The sequence below is a fragment of the Aedes aegypti genome, chromosome 1, assembly GCF_002204515.2.
Source record: "Aedes aegypti strain LVP_AGWG chromosome 1, AaegL5.0 Primary Assembly, whole genome shotgun sequence".
NCBI classification, from domain to species: domain Eukaryota; kingdom Metazoa; phylum Arthropoda; class Insecta; order Diptera; family Culicidae; genus Aedes; species Aedes aegypti.
Window position 1 is genome coordinate 235938663 of NC_035107.1, and position 24037 is coordinate 235962699.

The 24037-nt window shown below is 35.0% G+C and overlaps 1 protein-coding gene across 1 annotated transcript in view; it reads left to right on the forward strand.

Moving 5' to 3' along the window:
• The window catches only part of LOC5564685 (follicle-stimulating hormone receptor), a 159581-nt gene that overhangs the window by 61148 nt on the left and 74396 nt on the right, over window positions 1-24037 (forward strand). Inside the window, exons 2-3 of the mRNA XM_021837304.1 lie at window positions 4170-4449; window positions 7180-7935. Coding sequence (XP_021692996.1) covers window positions 7463-7935 — 473 coding nt within the window. The 5' untranslated portion in view covers window positions 4170-4449; window positions 7180-7462. The remainder of the gene's footprint in view (window positions 1-4169; window positions 4450-7179; window positions 7936-24037) is intronic.

The window sequence follows — 24037 nt, forward strand, 5'->3', positions numbered from 1 at the left end:
AAGCTTTGAAGGCTTCTTCAAAAGAGCTTGGAAGACTTTTTCCAGAGAATCTTGGAAGTCCTCTTTCAAGAAACCATGGAACATTTCTCCAGGAAGATTGGAAAGCTTCTCCAGAAAGCTTAGAGGGCTTCTTCGGGAAGCTTGGAAGGCTTCTTCCAGGGAAACTTGGAGGACTTTTTCCAGGTGGCTAGAAAGTTTCATACATAAAGCTTGGAAGACCTCTTCCAGGAAAGCTTGGAAAGTTTCTCCAGGAAGCTAGTAGGAATCCCTCCAGATAGGTTGGAAGGCTTCTCCAGGAATCTTAGAATGCTTCCCAAGGAAGTTTGAAGGGCTTCTTCCAGGGAAGCTTGGAAGGCTTCTTTCAGGAGCTTAGAAAGCTTTTTCAAGGGAGCTTGGAAAGCTTCTTTCGGGAAGTTTGGAGGGCTTCTCCAGACAGCTTGGAGGGCTACTTCAGGCAGCTTGGAAGACTGCTTTCAGGATGCTTAGAAGACCTCTTCCAGGAAGCTTGGAAGGCTTTCCCCACGAGTTTTAAAAGGGTATTTCCAGAAAGCTTGGAAGGTTTCTTCCAGAAAGTTTGGAAGAATTCTCAAGGAAGCTTGGAAGGCTTCTCCAGGCAGCTTGGAAGACTTCTTCCAGGGAAGCTTGGAGAGCTTTTTCTAGGATGCTACGAAAGCTTCTTCCAGGAAGCTTGGAAAACTGCTATCAGGATGCTTGGAAGACCTCTATCAGGAAGCTTGGAAGACCTCTTCCAGGAAGCTTGGAAGGCTTCTCCAGGAAGTTTGGAGGGCTTTTTCTAAAGAAGTTTGGAAGGCCTCATTAGGGAAGGTTGGAAGCCTTCTTTCAGGAAACTTGGAAGGCTTATTCCAGGGAAGCCTTAATGGTTTCTTCCAGGGAAGCTTGAAAGGGTTTTTTCCAAGGAAGCTTGGAAGGCTTCTTCCAAGGAAGCTCGGAGGCTTTTTCCAGGGAAGGTTCAAAAGCTTCTTCCAGGGAAGATTGGAAGGTTTTTTTTTAAGGAGGCTATTAAGGCTTCTTCGAGCGTTTCGAAGGCTTCTTCAAGGGATGCTTTGAAGGCTTTTCCCAAGTAACCATGGAAGGCTTTTTCCAAGAATGATTGGAAGAGGTTTTCCAGGGAAGCTTGAAAAGCATCTTCCAAAAAAGTTTGGAAGGCTTCTTCCTGGATGTTTTGAAGACTTCTTCATGGATGTTTTGAAGGCTTCTTCAAGGAAGCTTGGAAGATCTCTTCAAGCAAGCTTGGAAGGATTCTTCAAGCAAGCTAGGAAGTCTTCTTCCAAGGAAACTTGTGATATTGTGATATCGATGGGCAACCGATTGCGGTCAAGGTCGATCAAGTCGACGTTACAAAAAATCAGCTCTCTAGATCAATTTTCAGGATACGTCCACTATAACGTACAGTGCTGTTCTGAATAATAGCAGCGCATGTCGATTTTCATACAAAATGCTCAACTTTGACATGCTGTAGTTTTGTTCCCTTTCAAGCAATCGAGTTGAAATTTTTTCCACAGAACTACAAATATGCCCAATTTTGTAAACACAAAATTTCAAAATTTTCTAAGCCCCTGCCGGAAAGTGAGATACTAGGTGAAATTGTTCGAAAAAATAGCAGTTTTAAAAATTTGAATTTCGGCTTGACATTATAGTTTTAAATTGTATATCACTTACCATTGGAACAATCTCCTCCAACTTATCAAACCTACACCTAAACCCAAAATGTTTAAAATATTTGTAGAAGAAAAATTTTAAAATGAAAAACTGCTATTTTTTCGAAAAATTTCACCTAGTGTCTCACTTTTCGGCAGGGACTCAGTAAAAACTGAAATTTTGTAGTTACAAAATTGATCATATTTGCAGTTCTGTGGAGAAAATATCAGCTCGATTGCTTGAAAGGGAACAAAACTACAGCATGTCAAAGTTGAGCATTTTGTATGAAAATCGACATGCGCTGCTATTATTCAGAACAGCACTGTATGTAACGAATCTTCCGTGGAAACTAGAAATCGCCATTCAGAATCATACCGAGGCAACAATGGTATACTTATTTGAAACTCACCACTGCGCGCCACTTAAAAAAAGATCTGGCTCTCAATTTTCAGGTTATGTTCAATCCTACGGAATATTTCGGATCTTCCCCGAAGGACCTAGGAATGGTCATTCGTGATCATATATAGGTAACCATTAGCGTGGGACAAAAATTAGATTCTCGCTCCAGTCCACTTTTTGGATTGCATTTGAGTCTCATAACAACTGTGCAAAATTTCAGCTCGATCGGTGAAACTATATTTTAGCGCCAGCCGTTCAAAGTTTGTATGGGATTTACTATGGGAAAACTAACTTTTGCAAATAAAAATCACCAGAGGTCGCCCATTGACCTCTATAAAAATTCCGAACGCAGACCTCGATAGGTAATTTTACCATGAAGAATATTGCCGAAGACCGCGAAACAATCCGAAACTTGTGAAGAAAGTTATTCAATGAAAACCTATTGGCAAGGCGACGTTGATTAACACGTAAAGGAATAACAATAATAACGAAATAGGGCAAAAATTCCGAATAGTCGATGCTTAATAACTTTTTCCACAAGCATCGGATTGCTTTGCGGTCTTCGACAATGTTGTTTATTGTGAAAATACCTATCGAGGTCTTTGTTCAGAATTTTTATAGAGGACAATGGGCGACCTCTGGCGATTTTTCTTTACAAAAGTAAGTTTTCCCATAGTAAATTCCATACAAACTTTGAACGGCTGGCGCTAAAATATAGTTTCACCGATCGAGCTGAAATTTTGCACAGTTGTTATGGGACCCAAATGCAATCCAAAAAGTGGACTGGAGCGAGAATCTAAATTTTTCATATATCCGTGTTCCAGGCTAGTAACCATAGTATGATTATTTGAAGCTCATCACTGCAAGTCATTAGTAAAAAAGTCCCAGCCCTAGGTCAATTTTCAGAATATGTCCACTACTACAAAAGTTCCGGATCTTCCGAAAGATCATAAAGTAACCTTGACCGCAATCGGTTACCCCACGATATTGCAATATTACTCGAGGATACATAACTTTTGTTTTCTGTTAAATTTTAGGTTTTTCATTACCATATACTATAATTAAACTTTTCTGAAAAGGAAATTGATTGATTTTTCACCCGATTTGAAGCCTTTGGATTTCATTCAGTAAAAAACGCATCTAAATTAGTTAAATTCTACGTTTAAAATATAAATTTGAATTAAAACAAATCGTTACGCTGTTGGATACGGATTAATCTTAATAGTTCTAAATAATAATGCGGTTAAGCTTAAAAGCTCTCTATGAGCTTTCTATGGAACCTGAGTTGGGCCTTAAAACTCCAACCACCTAAACAGTTTACGAGTGGTCAAAACGTATCAAGAGAGGATAAGGGTTAATCAACAAGAGTATTACCTATGATATATTAGCTATAATTCACCATAGCTTCCCATAAGTTCGAACGCAATATTTTGTTTACTGGGAGCACTTAGGAATACATTTTTAATACGGAAACTTGTTTGAATAAATCTGCATGGCACATGTGCATGATTCATCGTATCCGCAAAGAGTGCCGCCTTTCGTGGTCAGTTGTTCCAAATTTGGGGGATTTAGGCAGGAGATCTTGAACTCCATTAGGGGAATCAAGGTTTCTTCTTCTTCTTCTTCTTCTTCTCATAGGGGAAACTCCTTCTTGAAAGGAAGCAGCACATTTTTTACTTATGGCGACAAAATTGAACGTTTGTTCAAGGTCGTCTTGAAAGGTCTCTCAAATGAATCACCTGGAGAGATTAAAAATGGAATAAATGATTTACTTGGATTTTCCCCAGCCCAGTAATCATTATAAAAAAAAGAAACCAATCTGGCATCCTTCGGAAAGGGTTTTCTCAAGAATATTATTTATTGTTAATTTGAAGCTTCGAAAGCTTCAAAAAATATTAGTTATCAGTAAAACATAGCTAACGATCTTATCAAATATATTTCAGGAAACAAGTTCCAATAACTGCAAAACTTCCGGACCAGCTAACTGCGCTCTCCATCATACGCCAATCATCTCGCTTCATTAATGATCAAATGTTAAACTTTTCACCAACCCCCCGTACCGTTCGAAAAATCAATCAATTCACCGTGTCATTTCTCCTGCTTCTTTGCAGATATTTCCAAACGCCCCAAAGGGCACTCAATTAGCTGGCTTGCCATTATTCAAATTGGACTGCACACAGCACGGAGTGGGAAAAAGATTTCCGGACGACAGCAGCGCCCGCTTCCACGAATTTTGACGACGGACGAAATCCATCAAAATGATTCCACCACGGCACTTGGGGCAACACCCACGTAAATAAAGAGAGAGAGTGAGGTGGATCATTTGGATTATCGTCCCCTTCGGAGCACCTTCCTATAGATTTTGGGAGGTTCCGCAGCGTAAGGCAGAAGGTAAATTAAATTTCGCTGGAAAGTTATACAGTGAGTGAAAATTGAAAACATAAACGGATGGATGGAGATTTTTTTTTCTAGCGTTTCTAAAGCTTTACGACGGATGTGATTTATTTTTGCTTAAGGGGATTTTTTTTTATTATCGTACAAATTGGGCCGAAGGGTCTCAGATTTTCATGAAGCTTTTTCCACAGGCAGGGCTCATGGATATATGAATAAAAAAAAATTGAGAAAAATTCAGGGTCGCCTATTTTTCCGGAAAACTTAGGTGGAAATTTTTTGTTTTCCCTTGACACTACTTACTTTGAAAAATCATAACTCAAGAACGAAGCATCGTAGAAACAAAGTTTTTGTATGAAAATTTCAGCAAATTTTCTCAAAAATCCAAAAAAAATATGAACTGGAAAAAGTTTTCCACAAAATTTTCCACCGTTGGGAAAATTCGTAAAGAAAAGCCGGAAAAATAATGCCTGAACTCGTGGAAAATTTTCAAAAAAATATTTTCGAGAAGGTAATTTTATAAGCTTTAATCACTGAAATTTTTGGAATGCAGTTTTATTTCGTTTTTGAGTTATGGCCAATTTTGTGAAAAATGTCCAGATGCGCCATATAAGACTTTTCTTTGAAAAATCATAACTCAAGAACGAAACATTGTAGAAACAAAGTTTTTGTATGAAAATTTAAGCAAATTTTCTCAGAAATCCAAAAAAAATATGAACTGGAAAAAGTTTTCCACAAAATTTTCCACCGTTAGGGAAATTTATAAAGAAAAGCTGGAAAATCTATGCCCGTACTAGCGGAAAATTTTTATTAAAATATTTTTGAGAAGGAAACTTTATAAACTTCAATTCTAGTAACTTTTAGGATGTACTTTTTTTTTGTTCCTGAGTTATGGTCAATTTTGTAAAAATGCAAAGATTTGCCATACATGCCTTTTCGTTTAAAAATCATGACTCAAGACTCATCATGACTTGTCGATTCCCATTACCGGGAGCACTTCACGCAAATTTTCATCTTTTCCGTAATCCACCGAACTCCATTCGAATGAAGCTTACTGATGAGGCCTTGGCTGATCGATCGCAGATTTGTCCTTACTGATTTGTGGCCGTCCAGTCCAAAGGGGTTACAGCATAAAGAATTGTATTCGTAATATTGAACTTTGTCCATTTCAACAGCTTCGGGAAAACTTTTTTCACATTTCCAAAAATTAATAACGAGGAATATACAGCTGATAGACAACACTTGCACTTTCTCACTGCTCTTTGTTAGTTTTTGGTAAACTTATGATTCTCAAGCCATTTCAACGCTTTAAACTTGAATTTGTAAATACCTATTTGTCATATTGTCTACCCATTTATTTAACTGTCAATTTTGTAGTTACCTAACAGGAAAAAAATGCCTACATTCTTATTGTTTCTATGTAGTTTCGTTCTTAAGAAATTTTGTTTATGAACTTATAAATTTGTAAATATATGGTTCAAACAACTCATTCTAGCAATATTTGATCATGTTTTAGGAACGAAAAATGAGCGTATTGAAAAATATTGTAGGATTGGATCTTATTGATCGCTCTTTTCAAATAAACTTTGTTTGAAAGCTGGAATAGCTAATCGGGTTTTCATTATTTATTTTCATAAACAGTGAAAAATGTCCTGGGAAACTGATTCCATTTCAAAAATTTCATATTTTTGAGATAATTTGAATCCGGTTCGACAAGTCATGATGAGTCTTGAGTCATGATTTTTAAACAAAAAGGCCTGTATGGCAAATCTTTGCATTTTTTTTACAAAATTGACCATAGATCAGGAACTAAAGAAAAGTACATCCTAAAAGTTACCAGAATTGAAGTACATAAAGTTTCTTTCTTAAAAATATTTTATTAAAAAATTTCCGCGAGTTCGGGCATAGATTTTCCAGCTTTTCTTTATGAATTTCCCCAACGGTGGAAAATTTTGTGAAAACTTTTTCCAGTTCATATTTTTTTTGGATTTCTGAGAAAATTTGCTTAATTTTCATACAAAAACTTTGTTTCTACAATGTTTCGTTCTTGAGTTATGATTTTTCAAAGAAAAGTCTTATATGGCACATCTGGACATTTTGCACAAAATTGGCCATAACTCAAAAACGAAATAAAAGTGCATTCCAAAAATTTCAGTGATTAAAGCTTATAAAATTACCTTCTCGAAAATATTTTTTTTTTAAATTTTCCACGAGTTCGGGCATAGTTTTTCCGGCTTTTCTTTACGAATTTTCCCAACGGTGGAAAATTTTGTGGAAAACTTTTTCCAGTTCATATTTTTTTTTGGATTTTTGAGAAATTTTGCTTAAATTTTCATATAAAAACTTTGTTTCTACGATGCTTCGTTCTTGAGTTATGATTTTTCAAAGTAAGTAGTGTCAAGGGAAAACAAAAAATTTCCACCTGAGTTTTCCGGAAAAATAGGCGACCCTGAATTTTTCTCAATTTTTTTTTTATTCATATATCCATGAGCCCTGCCTGTGGAAAAAGTTTCATGAAAATCTGAGACCCTTTGGTCCAAACCCGTACGGTAATAAAAAAAATCCCCTTTAACATTAAGTTGATGGTTTTTTGAGGGCAGAATTGTTATTAAATCGAAAATATTTCACTCTTCATTTTGTACAGTAATGTTCATAAAAATAATCTTCATCCTTCGTTTATGTTTTCCCTTGCAACCATCTGCTTCAGCAGCAATTTTCCCGGTTTTCCAGATAATGAGACACATTGTTGAAGCACTGCTCCGTCGGCACGAAAATTTCGAACAAGAAGTAACGTGAATGAGTATCCTCCTCAGACTTATCCTTATAGTGCAAAAGTATTTTCTCATAATGAAGTGGCTGAAAACTTGAATTCTTATATAAGTGACAATTACAACGGTAGCTGCGAAGAAACGAAACATCCAGAAGAGGTAGATAGTTAGGCCGGGAAGAGTGCCTTCCACTGGTTCCCGGTAGTGAAAAACGGATTTCTTTTGGGAACGATTGTACATCGATAATGAGCGTATGTAGTGCACGGCAAAAGAAGTTGGTGGTAGTGGTGGGGCTGTGGAGGGCTTTGACCTTCCTGCTAGGGGTGGTGCGGTTGCTACAAGCCGTCCCACTGTTGGACAACGATTCGTCCTCCCTGTCGCACATAGTGACCGAAATGGACATGGTCTCTTCGTCAGCAATGATGAGGTTGGATTCGGTATTGCCGCTGGACGGCAATCACACACTGATGCTGGAGCCGAACAGCACCTTGCCACAGGTGCACGACCCGACCGTATTGAGCCACTCGAAGCGAGTCTGCAAATGTTGGAACTCGACGGATGAGTTTCTGGAGGAAGTCCATTGCCGCTGCGAGGGAAGCTCCATAATGCGAGTTCCGCAGAAGTTAACCACAATGCACAAGCTCACGCTGGAGAAGGTCGGCATCAAGCGACTGCGGGAGAACGCCCTGTCGGTGTATGCCAACGAGCTGCAGGATTTGTAAGTACCTTTGTTTATGTATTAGTGTGTGTGTGTGTATGTAAGTGGCTGATAACGATGATGTGGAAAATTCCAGGGTCACGGTGCTCAGACCGTTGTAATTAGAAAAATATATCTATCAAATCTGGACTGGATAATAAATCCTCGAGCTTATTAGTGGAATTCCACCGAACATGACGAATTTTTTTTTTAAATTTAATTTTTGTATTTTTTGAATCGCCTGAAAATTTGCATACAGATTCTTTATGACCAAAAATGCCATTTTGCACCTTCAGACCGCCATTTTGAACCTCGCCTTATTTTTGAGAAGGGCGTATCGGAAAATGCTTAGCAAATCTTTAAAAAAACTGTAACTCGAAAACGGTTTGTCCGATCGATTTGAGATCTTCTACAAAGATGTAGGTATTGCTTAGGACTATTTGGAGAAAAACATGCACGGTAAAAAAAAGTTACAGATTATTTTTTTATTTCAAAAACAAAATTTTAAAATCGATTTTCTCCAAAAACGCAGTTTCGATTTTTTTTATTTTTGGATATGTTTTAGGGGACAATTTATGTGATTTATTGCACAATGTTTCAAAATGGAAGAATTATGGACAAAAAAGTTATGATTTTTTAAAAAATTACAGCTTTTGAAAAAAAATCGAAATAGAGGAAAACAATAATTTTTCATGTGATTATTTGAAAGTACAGAAAAACTGCAATCGAAAAGTACTTAAGTAAATTTTTTCTAGGTTGCATCAATTTCGAGATATACTCATATTTATATAAAATTTTCAAATAAACGAGTAAAATAGGCCCTTTTCAAACATATTTCGTGTTTCTCCATTCCAGAAATATTTTATTTTGATTGAGTGAATCGTAGCTGAATTCTTTATTGTTTGATCAAAACCTATATACTAAAGTATTTAAAAAAGTATGCACGGTAAAAAAATATATAAATATATATAATATAATATATATATATATAAGTTCGTTGTTCTTAAAAACCGCAAAATTGATGTTTTTAATTTTTGGATATGTTTTGCAGCATATTGTTTGTAATTTCTTGCACAATGCCTCAAAGCGGAAAATTTTTGGATAAAAAATAAATTATTAAAAAATAAAATAAAACGAATTTATGTAAAACGATATTTTTGGTGCGTTTTTTTGAGTACAGGAAAATAACTATATATTTTTAAATATGAAAAATTTCTATCGAAAAATACTCAAATAAAATTTAGTTGAGATGCATCACTTCCGAGATGTACACGGTAAATCTAAACGTGGCATTAAAAATGTGATTCTATCACAACGGTGTACCTTTGGTCCCCAGGGCTAAGCCCGGCTAATGGGTAGAGCCCTCTCATCGCGGCAAGATCGTACAACCAGTGAGAAGAACTTTGTTTTTTTTTTTAATATATATATATATATATATATATATATAAATATAAAATATAAATTTGATTCGTTCCAACAAATCTGAAGGCTTTTCTACTGGTCTTGCTCTTCTAGACATAGAAAAAGCATTAGATAGTGTTTGGCATGAAGGCTTGATTGTAAAATAAAAAAATATTGACCTATTTTTGTTTCCACCTGAGCAGGGTTTGCTGACGAGCAATTGCGAAAAATACATTGAAGGGGACGGTCATAAATATCGCATTCCCTAGCCCACCTTGGCGAGCGAGTCCGCTTTCTTATTACCCGGTATCGAGCTATGTGAAGGGATCCATACCAAGGTGATGGTGTTATTCGATAAAGCACTCAATGAAGATCGTATTTCGCAGAGAATATACGAGGATTGCTTTTCCGGCCTCATTGAGCGTATAGCCCCAATAGAGCTGAGGCTACTCGTAAAAATGAAATATCAACCAGAAGGAAGAGAGACAATTCGCTCTATAATGCATAGTGTATAGCCGCTAATTCTGCGACGTATACTAAACACAGGTTTTGAAATTTATGAGCGGCACTATGAATTTCGTTGTAAACACAAAATCCAGTAGAATCATTTGTGGTTGACCCGTCAGTGTAAAACATTCTGTCGCTGCTGATAAGACCGTACTTGTTGCTAAAATTTGTGGTATGTACTCCGAACGGAGCGAATCTGGAATTCCATGTCCTTTTGTAGATTAAAATCTACTCAGTTCTAATGCTATATTTCTTTAATGACAACTTAAAAAATTCACTGATTTTTTTTTTGAAAATTCGTTCAAAAGGGCCCAATTTGAAAAACGGCCGTAAGTAATTGCCCAGACTTTAGCCATAGACAATGATGACTGAGTCCTTAAGTAAATGAAAAACGGAATTTAGTACTAGAGCGGTTCCACGCCGTTTCGCAAACCCGATTATTTTTGTATTTTTTGAATCGTCTGAAAATTTGCATATAGATTCTTTATGACCAAAAATGCCATCATGCACTTTCAGACCGCTATTTTGAACCATGCCTTATTTTTGAGAAGGGCGTATCGGAAAATGCATGGCAAATCTTTAAAAAACTGTAACTCGAAAACGGTTTGTCCGATCGATTTGAGATCTTCTACAAAGTTGTAGGTATTGCTTAGGACTATATGAAGAAAAATATGCACGGTAAAAAAAGTTACAGATTATTTTTTATTTCAAAAACAAAATTTTAAAATCGATTTTCTCCAGAAACGCAGTTTGGATTTTTTTTATTTTTTGATATGTTTTAGAGGACAACTTATGTGATTTATTACACAATGTTTCAAAATGGAAGAATTATGGACAAAAAAGTTATGATTTTTTAAAAAATTACAGATTTTGAAAAAAAAAATCGAAATAGAGGAAAACAATAATTTTTTATGTGATTATTTGAAAGTACAGAAAAACTGCAATCGAAAAGTACTTAAGTAATTTTTTTCTAGGTTGCATCAATTTCGAGATATACTCATATTTATATAAAATTTTCAAATAAAAAAAGAAAAATAGGCCCTTTTCAAGCATATTTAGTGTTTCTCCATTCCAGAAAAAAAATATTTTGATTAAGCGAATCGTAGCTAAATCGTTTATCGTTTGATCAAAACATTTATGCTTAAGTATTGAAAAAAGAGTGCACGGTAAAAAATATAAACGATATTTTCAAATGAAAATTTGAAGCTAATAGTTCTTAAAAACCGCAACATTGATGTTTTTAATTCTTGGATATATTTTGCGGTTGTTGTAGGTATTGTTTAGGACTATTGGGAAAAAAATATACACGGTAAAAAATAATGACGGATTTTTTAATAAAAAAAATTAAAATCGATTTCCTATGAGAATGCATCTGTGATTTTTATTATTTTTGGACATGTTTTAGGGGACAACTTATGTGATTTATTGCACAATGTTTCATAATGGATGAATTATGGACAAAAAAGTTATAATTTTATAAAATATTACAAATTTTGAAAAAAATCGAAATAAAGGAAACAAATATTTTTTTATGTGTTTATTTGATAGTACAGAAAATGCATTGGAAGAGTACTTAAGTAAAATTTTTCTAGGTTGCATCAATTTCGAGATATACTCATACTTATATAAAATTTTCAAACAAAAAAGAAAAATAGGCCCTTTTCAAACATATTTCGTGTTTCTCCATTCCGGAAAATTTTATTTTGATTTCAACAACACAAACCAAGTGAAGTCAAGTACACAACACTGAAGACGGCTTTACAGTTGAGGTTGAAATACGCGTATCTGTCGAAGGATACAATAGTAGAATTAAAAGGAACAGTACTACTAATCTTTTTATTTTTTTATCAATTTTATGAGGTCAAAACCATCTCTAATCGGCATACAGTGTTCTCAAAAGTTGTAAAGTACTAATAATACGTTCAACTAGTGGTATTCATTCTGATTTTCATTTTTCCAAATTCTTGCTAGAATTTTTTGAATGTAAAAAATAGCCAAAAAACACAAATTCGACTTGAGGCACCTCCTAATCTTCTCCAAATTGGTTGAAAATTTGTCTGGTAGTTTGTTTTAGTATTGCCACTAGGACTTGGGGGTGACTGGTTGAATCCCAGAAATTTTGATTTTTGTGAAACTGTCTAATATGAGTATATCTCGAAATTGATGCAACCTAGAAAAAAATTACTTAAGTACTTTTCGATTGCAGTTTTTCTGTACTTTCAAATAATCACATAAAAAATTATTGTTTTCCTCTATTTCGATTTTTTTTTTCAAAATCTGTAATTTTTTTAAAAATCATAACTTTTTTGTCCATAATTCTTCCATTTTGAAACATTGTGTAATAAATCACATAAGTTGTCCTCTAAAACATATCAAAAAATAAAAAAAAATCCAAACTGCGTTTCTGGAGAAAATCGATTTTAAAATTTTGTTTTTGAAATAAAAAATAATCTGTAACTTTTTTTACCGTGCATTTTTTTCTTCATATAGTCCTAAGCAATACCTACATCTTTGTAGAAGATCTCAAATCGATCGGACAAACCGTTTTCGAGTTACAGTTTTTTAAAGATATGCCATGCATTTTCCGATACGCCCTTCTCAAAAATAAGGCGAGGTTCAAAATAGCGGTCTGAAAGTGCATAATGGCATTTTTGGTCATAAAAAATCTGTATGCAAATTTTCAGACGATTCAAAAAATACAAAAATAATCGGGTTTGCGAAACGGCGTGGAACCGCTCTAGTACTAAATTCCGTTTTTCATTTACTTAAGGACTCAGTCATCATTGTCTATGGCTAAAGTCTGGGCAATTACTTACGGCCGTTTTTCAAATTGGGCCCTTTTGAACGAATTTTCAAAAAAAAATCAGTGAATTTTTTAAGTTGTCATTAAAGAAATATAGCATTAGAACTGAGTAGATTTTAATCTACAAAAGGACATGGAATTCCAGATTCGCTCCGTTCGGAGTACATACCACAAATTTTAGCAACAAGTACGGTCTTATCAGCAGCGACAGAATGTTTTACACTGACGGGTCAACCACAAATGATTCTACTGGATTTTGTGTTTACAACGAAATTCATAGTGCCGCTCATAAATTTCATCCTGCTCGTAATGACCTTTTCAAAAAGCTTACTGATAGAGGAAAGCAAACTGATAGGACGATAGCTAGAAGCTTCTGCAGGATTTATGTCTGGTTTTAAAATTGGTACAACCTTAGCATTTTTCCATTTGTCAGGAAAATATGCCAATTAAAAACATTTGTTAATATATCAACTAAGAATGAAAATTTCTGGAAGTTTCTTGATGAGAATGTATAAAATTCCATCATCGCCAGGAGCTTTCATATTTTTGATTTTTTTAATAATAGTTCTAACTTCTTCCAAATCAGTGATGTCCAACCACTAATCTTTGGGATCGCACCTCTACGGTATAGGGCTCTCAGGCAGTAATCGTTGCAGTTGTGGTACAGGATACAGAGACATCAATCATGTGTTCCAAATACGACACAACCAGATCCGATTTATGTGATTGATGTCATTGTCCGATTTTCCACTCTAGCTATTTTGATTGTCCAAGTCGTTCCCTTTTTAGCTTCGTTTGTATACCTTGTCCCCTTTGAATACGTTTGTTTGTACCATTACAGGTTGTCGTCATGTTCACTCTGCGGATGACCTGCAGCAACAACGCTACTCACTACTGTGCTGAACGTCAACGTTAAACCGTACCCTATCTTCCCATACATTTTTTTGTTATTCTTAACCTTGGCCAAATCGCGAGTTTTACGGTACCCCAAATCTAACATAGATTACTAACAAATAATTATGAATTTGTAGTAAATCAATTGAATTTGGCTCCGTTGTGCCTAGTGGCGCTTGAGCCTTTTAAATAAACGTTTAAGTGAAGAAAAGCTTCAGAATTTGGTTCAATGTTGATTTGTTTGGTTATTTATAACATCTGTATGATGTTTTGAATAAGAAGATCAAACTTTCTTTGGTTGAAATACAGTCGACTCTCCACATCTCGATGTTCTACATCTCTCCCTATGCCGATGATTTCCTCGGTCCCTTCATTCTACAAACCTTACTCTCCATATCGCGATGTGATTTTCACTCCCGATTGTCTCTCCGTATGTTGATATGCCCATTATCAAGGGTTACTATAGACCGGATTTTTTGCGATCACGAAATGACGTCCGTTTGTTTATAATTTTCCTGGTAACGGAGTGATTTTCAATCTAGTATTTATTAGAAAAGTGTTCTTTGTCTCGATCTCTCCCTATCAATATCGTGATGTGGAGAGTCATCTGTAACATTATTTTGTGTTCAGCAATAAAAAAAAGTGCAAAGAGTGTAAAAAAACTGTTTGAAATATTAAATAAATAATGTGATAGTGAGCTTTAAGCTCATAACACGTTATAGGTTTTGAAAATTTGAAAGATTCATTATAAAATCTAACGCTTTGGCAAACGTGTACCCATGTTTATCGGTCTACAACAAGTCTTTATCGTTCTTTCCTATTACTTCCTTTTTCTCTGTTGTGCTCTAATTATAACATGGAGACCAGAGTAAGGACTGTTCATTTTATAAAGTGGACACTTTGTTTATGCTATATCTTTTTTATTTATTGATAAAATCGTAATCGGTTTTCTGTGTATCGTTGACCTATTATTCTAAAATGCTATGAAAATATTAAATCTTTGAAAATGCTTTTGGTTGAAGAGCTAAATAGTTTTTTCAAAAACTCTTAAAAAAAGCTGTCCGTCAAAGTTTAACATTGTTTTTCGCAAAACAAAAATCCTTATTTTTATGAACAAATTGTATGTTTGTATCCTTTACTATTCTACTAAAGGTAAAGCTTTAAAAATATCAATTATATTCCACCATTCTATGACATTAGGTAACTTTAGTGATTTACCCATTTATGGCAAAATTTGCTGATACACCATCCTTTCACTCCCAGCAAAAGAGAAAAGTAAAAAGCGTGTTCAAAACTAGTTTGGATTACTAAAAAAACTATATTAGTATAAACGAAAGCTAAATCGTGAGATTAAACCACAGTCTGAAGTATAAATTTTACTGTTTATGGTAGTTTTACTAAAAAGTCTCATACTTTTAAAATCATGTACGCATATTTATCGATCTACAGCAAATTGTAAACAGTTTTCTCCGAATTTTTCAATTGGTAATCTCAGAATAACATATTATGAAAATAATATGTGGAAAATAAAATCGATTTTATTACAGCAGTGTTGCCAATTTCGATGATTGTCAATGTACTTTGATAGGTCTTCTAAGAATAAAGCAATTGTGTTTCTGTTGTGCTTTGAATGTGACGTGGGGACTTACTAAGTAACTCTATGAAGGCGTAAGTTATTTTTCATATTAATACTATATTAGGACTTCCGTCAGGACGTACTTTTACACAAAAAATTCTACTCATATCAATTCCCATCAAATAAAAAAAAATTTCTTTAAAAATATACAAGAAAATTGATTTTATTAGGGGGAGATCCCCCAGTACCGGACACTCAAGCCACTAAATTCATAATTCGAAAAATAGTGATTTGATGGGCTCGTGTTACCCATTTATGATAAATATTATCATTTTTATAGTGTACAAAAATAAATTTGAAAATATAAATATGAATTTTGACATTGAGTTTTGAAGATGTATTTTAGTACCAAATTGATCGATCTTGAAAGGTGGCACCCAATACCGGACACGATCTGGAAATGCCTCGAATTCTGTAAATTTGAACATCATTGAATGTCTATACTATAGAAATAGTTTCAATTCAATGCATTTGCAACATTTACAAACATAATTTGAGTTTTTCTTAGTTTGCAAGATGCCTATCAAAAACCTCTTTCATATATGATGAAAAATAGCACATTTTACGATGCTGTTATGAATGTTCATTCTTCTTAATTTTATTGCATGTTTGATACCATGGTCGACGGAACCCATGAAAAATGAAAGTATTTTGAGACACTGATGCAGTAATTACAAAGATATCATATAACAAATCAAGCTGTCCGAAACTGAGGGACAGGAGGTGCTTAACCAAAATTGTAAGTTGTCCATATTTACTTCAATTGTGGTACAAAATACATTCATACTATCAAATTAGGATTGTGTTCGATCATGCTTGCGGGATCCAAAGTATTTTTTCGTGTTCAAAATAATTACTAAATAGGCTCAAAATTAAGAAGATACGTCAATTTTTTAAAGATTTTCAAACTTTTCTACTTTTTTAAAAAGGGATGCATATTTCAAGGATGTGTTATTCTACGCAAACATTAGTCTACATAACAGCTTTCTTTTCTACTAATACACCATCTTGATTGGACCATGATTTCTCAATGTTTCGACTTTGTCCGGTATTGGGTGCTGTCCGGCACTGGGGGATCTCCCCCTATATCTGTAAAACTGTTGCTCCAAAAATAACTTGATTTTTTCCATCAGGCTTCTGATTGATGATGCTTTCAAAGAACAAGCCTTTTTTGAAAATAGAAAATATAAATTATCGAATTTTCCAGCCAATTTCTTACAATCATTGATTTTGATAACCTCAAAAAATCGACCGATCCAATCGTTGTTCCATATTCGTGTGAAATTTAATTATTTTGGAGAATTTTTATTATCACAACATTGTACAATACAAGTCGAACGATGTGCAAAAAACCGATTGAAATTTCATTGATTAATAAGAAAGATACAGCATGCACAAGGTGTCCACTTTATAAAATGAACAGTCCTTAGCCATATTGTGATGGCAGAGGTTATTTTTTGTTTATTTATTTATTTATTGGTATAATTCATCGGACTGATTTGTCTAATTGAATTGTTCTTAAATCTAAAATACATAGGTACGTGCGATATACAACAAATAACATCATATTCAAAATACACAAATGTCATCAACAAATAATCGAACTACATCTGAAACAATCCATTTCAAATCAAACACAACAAGACAAACACCTAACAATGATGTTCCTTATAAAGTTAAACTCAGTGCGCATCGTACCTTCGTGCTGTGCGTACACGAATTCTCTCTGCTCTTGGAAGTTTTCTTAAAAACTACCTAAAGCAATAAAACAGTACTTTTCAGTGCTACAAAAACAGTACTTTTCAGTGCTAAAATTAAAAACGGTACTTTTCAGTGCTACTTAAACAGTACTTTTCAGTACTATTTTTTCTACTATTGATCCCTTTACGATCCTTGTTTGGACCCGTGCCTTCGATTTTTCGTTGGACCCGTTGGCGAAAGCTAGCGGTGGTAATCCTTCTTGGACACCGTCTAGGGAAAAAACCTCTCGAAGGTCACGTCTTTCTCGTTTATTAACTAAACATGGTATCAACAACTAACAAAAGGAAGGGTGAATCTCTGAATTCACAACTTCCTTCCAAAAAAGTGGGTTTTAAAACTGTCACTACACGTGGCAAGAATGGAAGAAAGGACGCTTCCCCGGAATGCGAACTTTCTTCCAAGGGTGAAATGAATAATTGTATCGAAATGAGCAATCAGTTCGATGCTCTAGACAAATTTTCCGAACACCAAATCGAAGCAGCCTCTAGCCCAGGCTCTTTGATTCAAGTGAGGAAGCAAAGAGTGCCGCCTATCGTGGTCAGTTGTTCCGAATTTGGGGGATTTAGGCAGGAGATCTTGAACTCCATTAGGGGAATCAAGGTTTCCTTCCAAATCGCAAAGAAAGGAGACTGTCGCGTTTTGCCGGAAACTCTTAAAGATCGTGAACTTCTTCTCAAACATCTTGAAGAAAAGAAGCACAAATTTTTTACTTATGACGACAAAACTGAACGTTTGTTCAAAGTTGTCTTGAAAGGTCTCTCAAGTGACTATAAATCACCTGAAGAGATCAAAAATGGAATAAATGATTTACTTGGATTTTCCCCTGTTCAAGTAATCATTATGAAAAAGAGAACCCAATCTGGCATTGTTCGGAAAGGGCTTTCTCAAGAATTTTATTTAGTTCACTTTAACAAAAAAGAACTAAATAATATTAAAGCTTTAGAAAAAGCTAAACTTATGTTCGATGTCCGTGTGACATGGGAACATTTCCAGAAACCTGGAGGAAATTACCAGAACCCCACTCAGTGCCGTCGGTGCCAAAAGTGGGGTCATGGTACAAAAAATTGTCGCATGGATGCTAAATGCATGATTTGCGGAGGTTCTTCTCACACTAAGGACGACTGTCCTGTGAAAGAAGATACCAGAAAATTTCAATGCGCCAATTGCAAGGGCCCTCACAAAGCTAACTTTTGGGAATGCATTTCACGCAAAAGAGTCGTTGAGGCTCGTGCCAAGCAGATGAAGGATAATATCCGTTACGATAACGGTCGTTTCCGGAATTTGCCTGGTAGAGTATCGAACAATGCTCATTTTTCAGTTAACGATCGCTTGATTAGGAATCATACCCACCAGGAAGATCATAATCATGCTCATTCACAAACAAATTTTAATCCGTCGGGTAGCCGTTCGAATCTTTCAATTTCGAATGTATCTACCCACGGTAAATCCTTTGCCGATATCGTAGCGGGAAATTCGAACTCCTCCCCTGTTCGATCCATGGGTACCAATTCTACTTGTTTCAAATCAAATGGAAAAAACACTACCGCCACAGGTAACTCCGCTTCTTCGTCTACCGGAAATTCCAATGGGAAATCACATGACATGTCTGCCTCTGATTTTAATTTTCTAACTGAACAATTGAATCTAATGATTGATGCAATGTTCAAAGCCACCACTATGACTGAAGCAGTCCAAGTAGGTGTAAAATTTACTAATCAAATTGTTATTGGATTACGTTTTTCTAATGGATCCAAATAATAATTTAAATATTTTAAATTGGAATGCTCGTTCTCTGAATGGTAAAGAGGACGAGCTGTTTAATTTTCTTTCGGTTAATAACGACCGAAACGTATTTAAAACCTGGATCTAAACTCTAAAGAGATCCTAACTTTTTTGTTTATCGTAATGATCGACTTGATGGGGCATGTGGGGGAGTTGCAATCATCATTCATAGGCGTATAAAACATCAACTGTTTTCATCATTTGAAACTAAAGTTTTTGAAACATTAGGTGTTTCTGTTGAAACACAGTTTGGTAAATATACTTTCATAGCTGCCTATTTGCCTTTTCAATGCTCTGGGCAGCAAGTTAATTTGCTCCAAACTGACTTGCGTAAATTGACTCGCAATAAGTCAAAATTTTTTGTCATTGGTGACTTTAATGCCAAACATCGGTCATGGAATAATTCTCAAAGTAATTCCAACGGCAGAATTTTATTTGATGAGTGCTCCAGGATATTTCTCAATTCAATACCCTGATAGCCCCACATGTTTTTCCTCTTCTAGAAATCCATCTACGATTGATTTGGTCTTAACCGACTCTAGTCATCTTTGTAGCCAACTGATTACTCATGCTGATTTTGATTCTGATCATGTCCCTGTTACATTTCAAATATCCCAAGAAGCGATTCTCAATCCTATCAGCTCCACTTTCAATTATTTACGAGCCGACTGGAATATATATAAAACGTATGTTGACTCTAATCTTGATGTTAACATTTCTTTAGAAACTAAACTTGATATTGACAATGCTCTTGAAACTTTAACAAATTCCATTGTTGAAGCCAGAAACATTGCAATTCCAAAATGTGAAGTAAAATTTGAATCCGTGATTATAGACGATGATCTTAAACTCTTGATCCGTCTTAAAAACGTGAGGAGAAGGCAATTTCAACGCACTCGCGATCCTGCTATGAAAATTATATGGCAGGATTTGCAGAAAGAAATCAAGAAACGTTTTGCTCAATTAAGAAACAAACATTTTGAAAATAAAATTTCTCAATTGGACCCCGGCTCTAAGCCCTTTTGGAAGTTATCTAAAATCTTGAAAAAACCTCAGAAGCCAATACCGGCATTGAAAGAGGAAAACAAATTATTACTAACTAATTGCTAAAAAGCTCAAAAACTTGCTATGCAGTTTGAAAGTGCGCACAATTTTAATTTAGGACTTACCAGTCCAATTGAAAATGAAGTTACTCAGGAGTTCGAAAATATTCTCAATCAAGAGAACGTTTTCGAAAATGCCTGGGAGACTGATTTGGAAGAAGTGAGAACTATTATTAAAAAATTCAAAAATATGAAAGCTCCTGGCGATGATGGAATTTTCTACATCCTCATCAAGAAACTTCCAGAAAGTAGCTTATCATTTTTAGTTGATATATTTAACAAATGTTTTCAATTAGCATATTTTCCTGACAAATGGAAAAATGCTAAGGTTGTTCCAATTTTAAAACCAGACAAAAATCCTGCAGAAGCTTCTTGCTATCGTCCAATTAGTTTGCTTTCCTCCATCAGCAAACTTTTTGAAAAGGTTATTTTGAACAGAATGATGGCCCATATCAACGAAAATTCAATTTTTGCCAATGAACAGTTCGGATTCCGCCATGGACATTCGACCATTCATCAACTTTTACGTGTAATAACTCTGAAGGCTATTCTACTGGTCTTGCTCTTCTAGAATAGGACAGCTAGCATGATAAGATGAGACCATTTGCTCAATGATCCCATCTCTTCTAGACATAGAAAAAGCATTCGACAGTGTTTGGCATGAAGGTTTGATCGTAAAATTAAAAAACTTTAATTTTCCAACATACATTGTTAGAATAATTCAAAGTTATCTGTCAAATCGTACACTTCAGGTTAATTATCAGAACTCCAGATCTGAAAGACTTCCTGTAAGAGCTGGTGTTCCTCAAGGCAGCATTTTGGGCCCAATATTATACAACATTTTCACATCTGACTTACCTGAGTTACCTCAGGGATGTCAAAAATCTTTGTTTGCGGATGACACAGGCCTCTCCGCCAAAGGACGAAGCCTGCGTGTCATCTGTAGTCGATTGCAAAAAAGTTTGGATATTTTTTCTTCATACTTGCAAAAATGGAAGATTTCTCCTAATGCTTCCAAAACTCAACTAATAATATTCCCACATAAACCAAAAGCTCTTTATTTGAAACCTTCAAGTAGACATGTTGTCACGATGAGAGGGGTTCCAATAAATTGGTCAGATGAAGTTAAGTATCTAGGGCTCATGCTAGATAAGAATTTAACTTTCAAAAATCACATTGAGGGCATTCAAGCCAAATGTAACAAATATGTAAAATGTCTCTATCCCCTTATTAATAGAAAATCAAAACTTTGTCTTAAGAACAAGCTTTTGATATTCAAACAAATTTTCAGGCCAGCCATGTTGTATGCTGTACCAATATGGACTAGCTGTTGTAATACCAGGAAGAAAGCTTTGCAGAGAATTCAAAATAAAATTTTGAAAATGATTCTGAGGCTTCCTCCCTGGTATAGTACCAATGAGTTACATAGAATATCCAATGTTGAAACATTGGAACAAATGTCAAATAAAATAATCAATAATTTCAGGCAAAAATCGTTACAATCTTCTATTGCCACGATTAATGCGTTATATGTTTAGGTTAAGTTAGGTTAAGTATATTCAAAGCGTTTTTTTTTCTCTTATAAGCAGGTGAAATCAACTCACCTGTAAAAAATCTGAACTGCTACGGCAAATGAAATGTAATATGTTGTTAACAAAATGTTAATAAAATCTTAGATTTGTTTTACCAAATTAGGATGATAGTGTTGTCTAATAACACAGAACACCTAGATGTAAGAAATAATGAATGTAATGTTTGAAATGATACTAATAAAGAAATTAAAAAAAAAAATAAATAAAGTTAAACTACGTTACTTAATGCCAGGTTTCCAGGTACACTGCCTTCTCATGAATTCCCTAAATTTAACGTGTTCTGGCCATACTGAAGGCGTCAATGCGGTCAACTTCCATTTTTTATTGAGAACAACTTTGAACGAAACATAATCCAAATTGTTGCAGTCAACTCATCTTGGAACTAGTTTTCGAACCTCTTTACAGTCATCATCGCAAGCACCCAAACATCGAGAAACCATTTGCTGAACATCTTCCTCAGACACGCTGCCATCGATATTGGTCAACAATAAGGCAAAGCTCTCATCAGCAGGATTTGCTTCATCGGGTGACTGCCGGGAAACATCAGGGGCAAAAGGCTTTTCACTGTGCTGATTCGTTCGTCCACTTTCTAGTTGCGGTGTTGAATGAGGAGTCGAGTGACGTAGAGCAGAATCCGATTGACAGCATGTCGAACTAGGACCAAGGATGGACATAATTGCATCGACTTTAGATTTCAGAACTACTGCAACTTGATTCCGTTATTTCTCGACGAACAGCGTTGGATAAGATTTCTAGTGATCAATATACCGATTCACAGCGACAGTCCTTACTTTACAACACTTTTGAGAATTTTTCGATATAATTTCAACTAGAAATTCAACAGCTACGAGGAACGTACATCAAACAGACCGACTCACACGGACACAACACAACTCTTTTGTATCATAGGTTTATTAGAACTGCCGTCAGCATGTACTTTAAACCTTAAAAGATTGCTTATTTCTGTCGCCCATCAATTTCAAATTTCTTTTTGAAAATAGGTTCAAATATATTGTTTTTAGTATCTTACTAACTATTGCTTCAAAAAACTTCAATTTTGATTAAATGGCTTTTTTTTAATACAAAAATAGATTTTCAAGTTGTTCAGACAATTTCTAATAATCGTTGTATTTGGTAACCTTCTAAAATTGATTGTTTTTAACAGAGAAGTGTTTGATTCATATCGTTCATATCAAAATATTGATATATATTAAAAAATATATATTATATATATATAATTTTTTTTTTTCAATTTATCAATGGAATGGCGATAGAGTTTCTGTTCATCGCTAGACTAATACTGTACAAAATAGTTGAAATAAAAAAGGCATCAAAATAACGGAAATTCCTAAGAATAATCACAAATGTTAACAAAAGTCGACTTTTGAGTATGAGCATGAGCATAATGGACCGCCCGCAGTTGCCACTCAATGGTAGACCAGTTCCCTGAATATCCCGTTTCCCCGATTAACCCACTCCCCGAAAAGTTTTTGGCACTCATAACTATCGTAACTTTAAACATTCCATGGTGGTGAACGGACCAACCATCTAATATGCACCCTTCTTTATTTAACCTTCCAGTCGTCGCGCGGTTTGAGACCTTCAGAACCACCTCGCTGCTGTTGTGAACGAAGAGCGAGGTTTTTTCAACAGTGTTGTACAAAATACAACAGCGCGACGACTGAAGTGTTAATTGGCGGTTCTTTCGAGTTTTACCGTCCACAGCATTTTTGACACCAAGTGTATAGCCGAGAATCACAGAATACCTCCTTCTTTTGATTGCTTATCATTCTTTCTCCTTTACTATTGCACTACTTTTCGGGGAAACCGATCAGTCGTGGAACTGACATTCGGGGAGCCGATGATTATGAACACAATTTCTGATGTCTTTTCGTTTTATTATGCCGCAATAATTGTTGGCGTCCAATCTTCTATTGTTTTAATCATAAATTTGGCTTCTTTTAAAAATAGACTGTTCTTTATATATATACTGTTCTAAATTTTATTGGTTGGTTGGTTGGTTTGACTTTATTAACGAGATTTTTAGCCCTAGGCTAGTTCATCTCGGGACCAACGGCTTTACTTCCCTTCCGAAGGAAGTCGTCACTATAACTTTTTGCGTCATAAGTGACTATGTCGGGGATGGGATTCGATCCCAGGTCCTCGGCGTGAGAGGCGAGTGTTCTAACCACTACACCAGGTCCGTCCCCAAAAAATTTTATTATTTAGTCAACTAAAATGTTAACCATATTTATATTTTACTGTATTATTAATTCTTACAAGACGTGCTGTAAGAATGATAATTACTTTAGAAGCTGCCAATATTCAACATATTTATTTTTGCAAACACATTATCTCCTTTCGAGGTATGGTGGAGAAATATTTCAATCACATTTTTTCCCATTTTTGATAATAGACGGTGTTTTCGACGTACACTTCCAAAATTAAAATTTATATTGAATCTTTCAAAAGTATAGCACACAATTTTTTTTTTAATGTGTTGTTCATTTGAGTTATGCTATGGGAAGATTTTTTTTGCGTTAGACATTTTAAACTAAAAATAATCTGCTCTCGTATACAGGCAATTTTTGCATTATGTTGCAGTAATAGGTCATTGGATAAGAGCATTTAATATTTTGCAAAT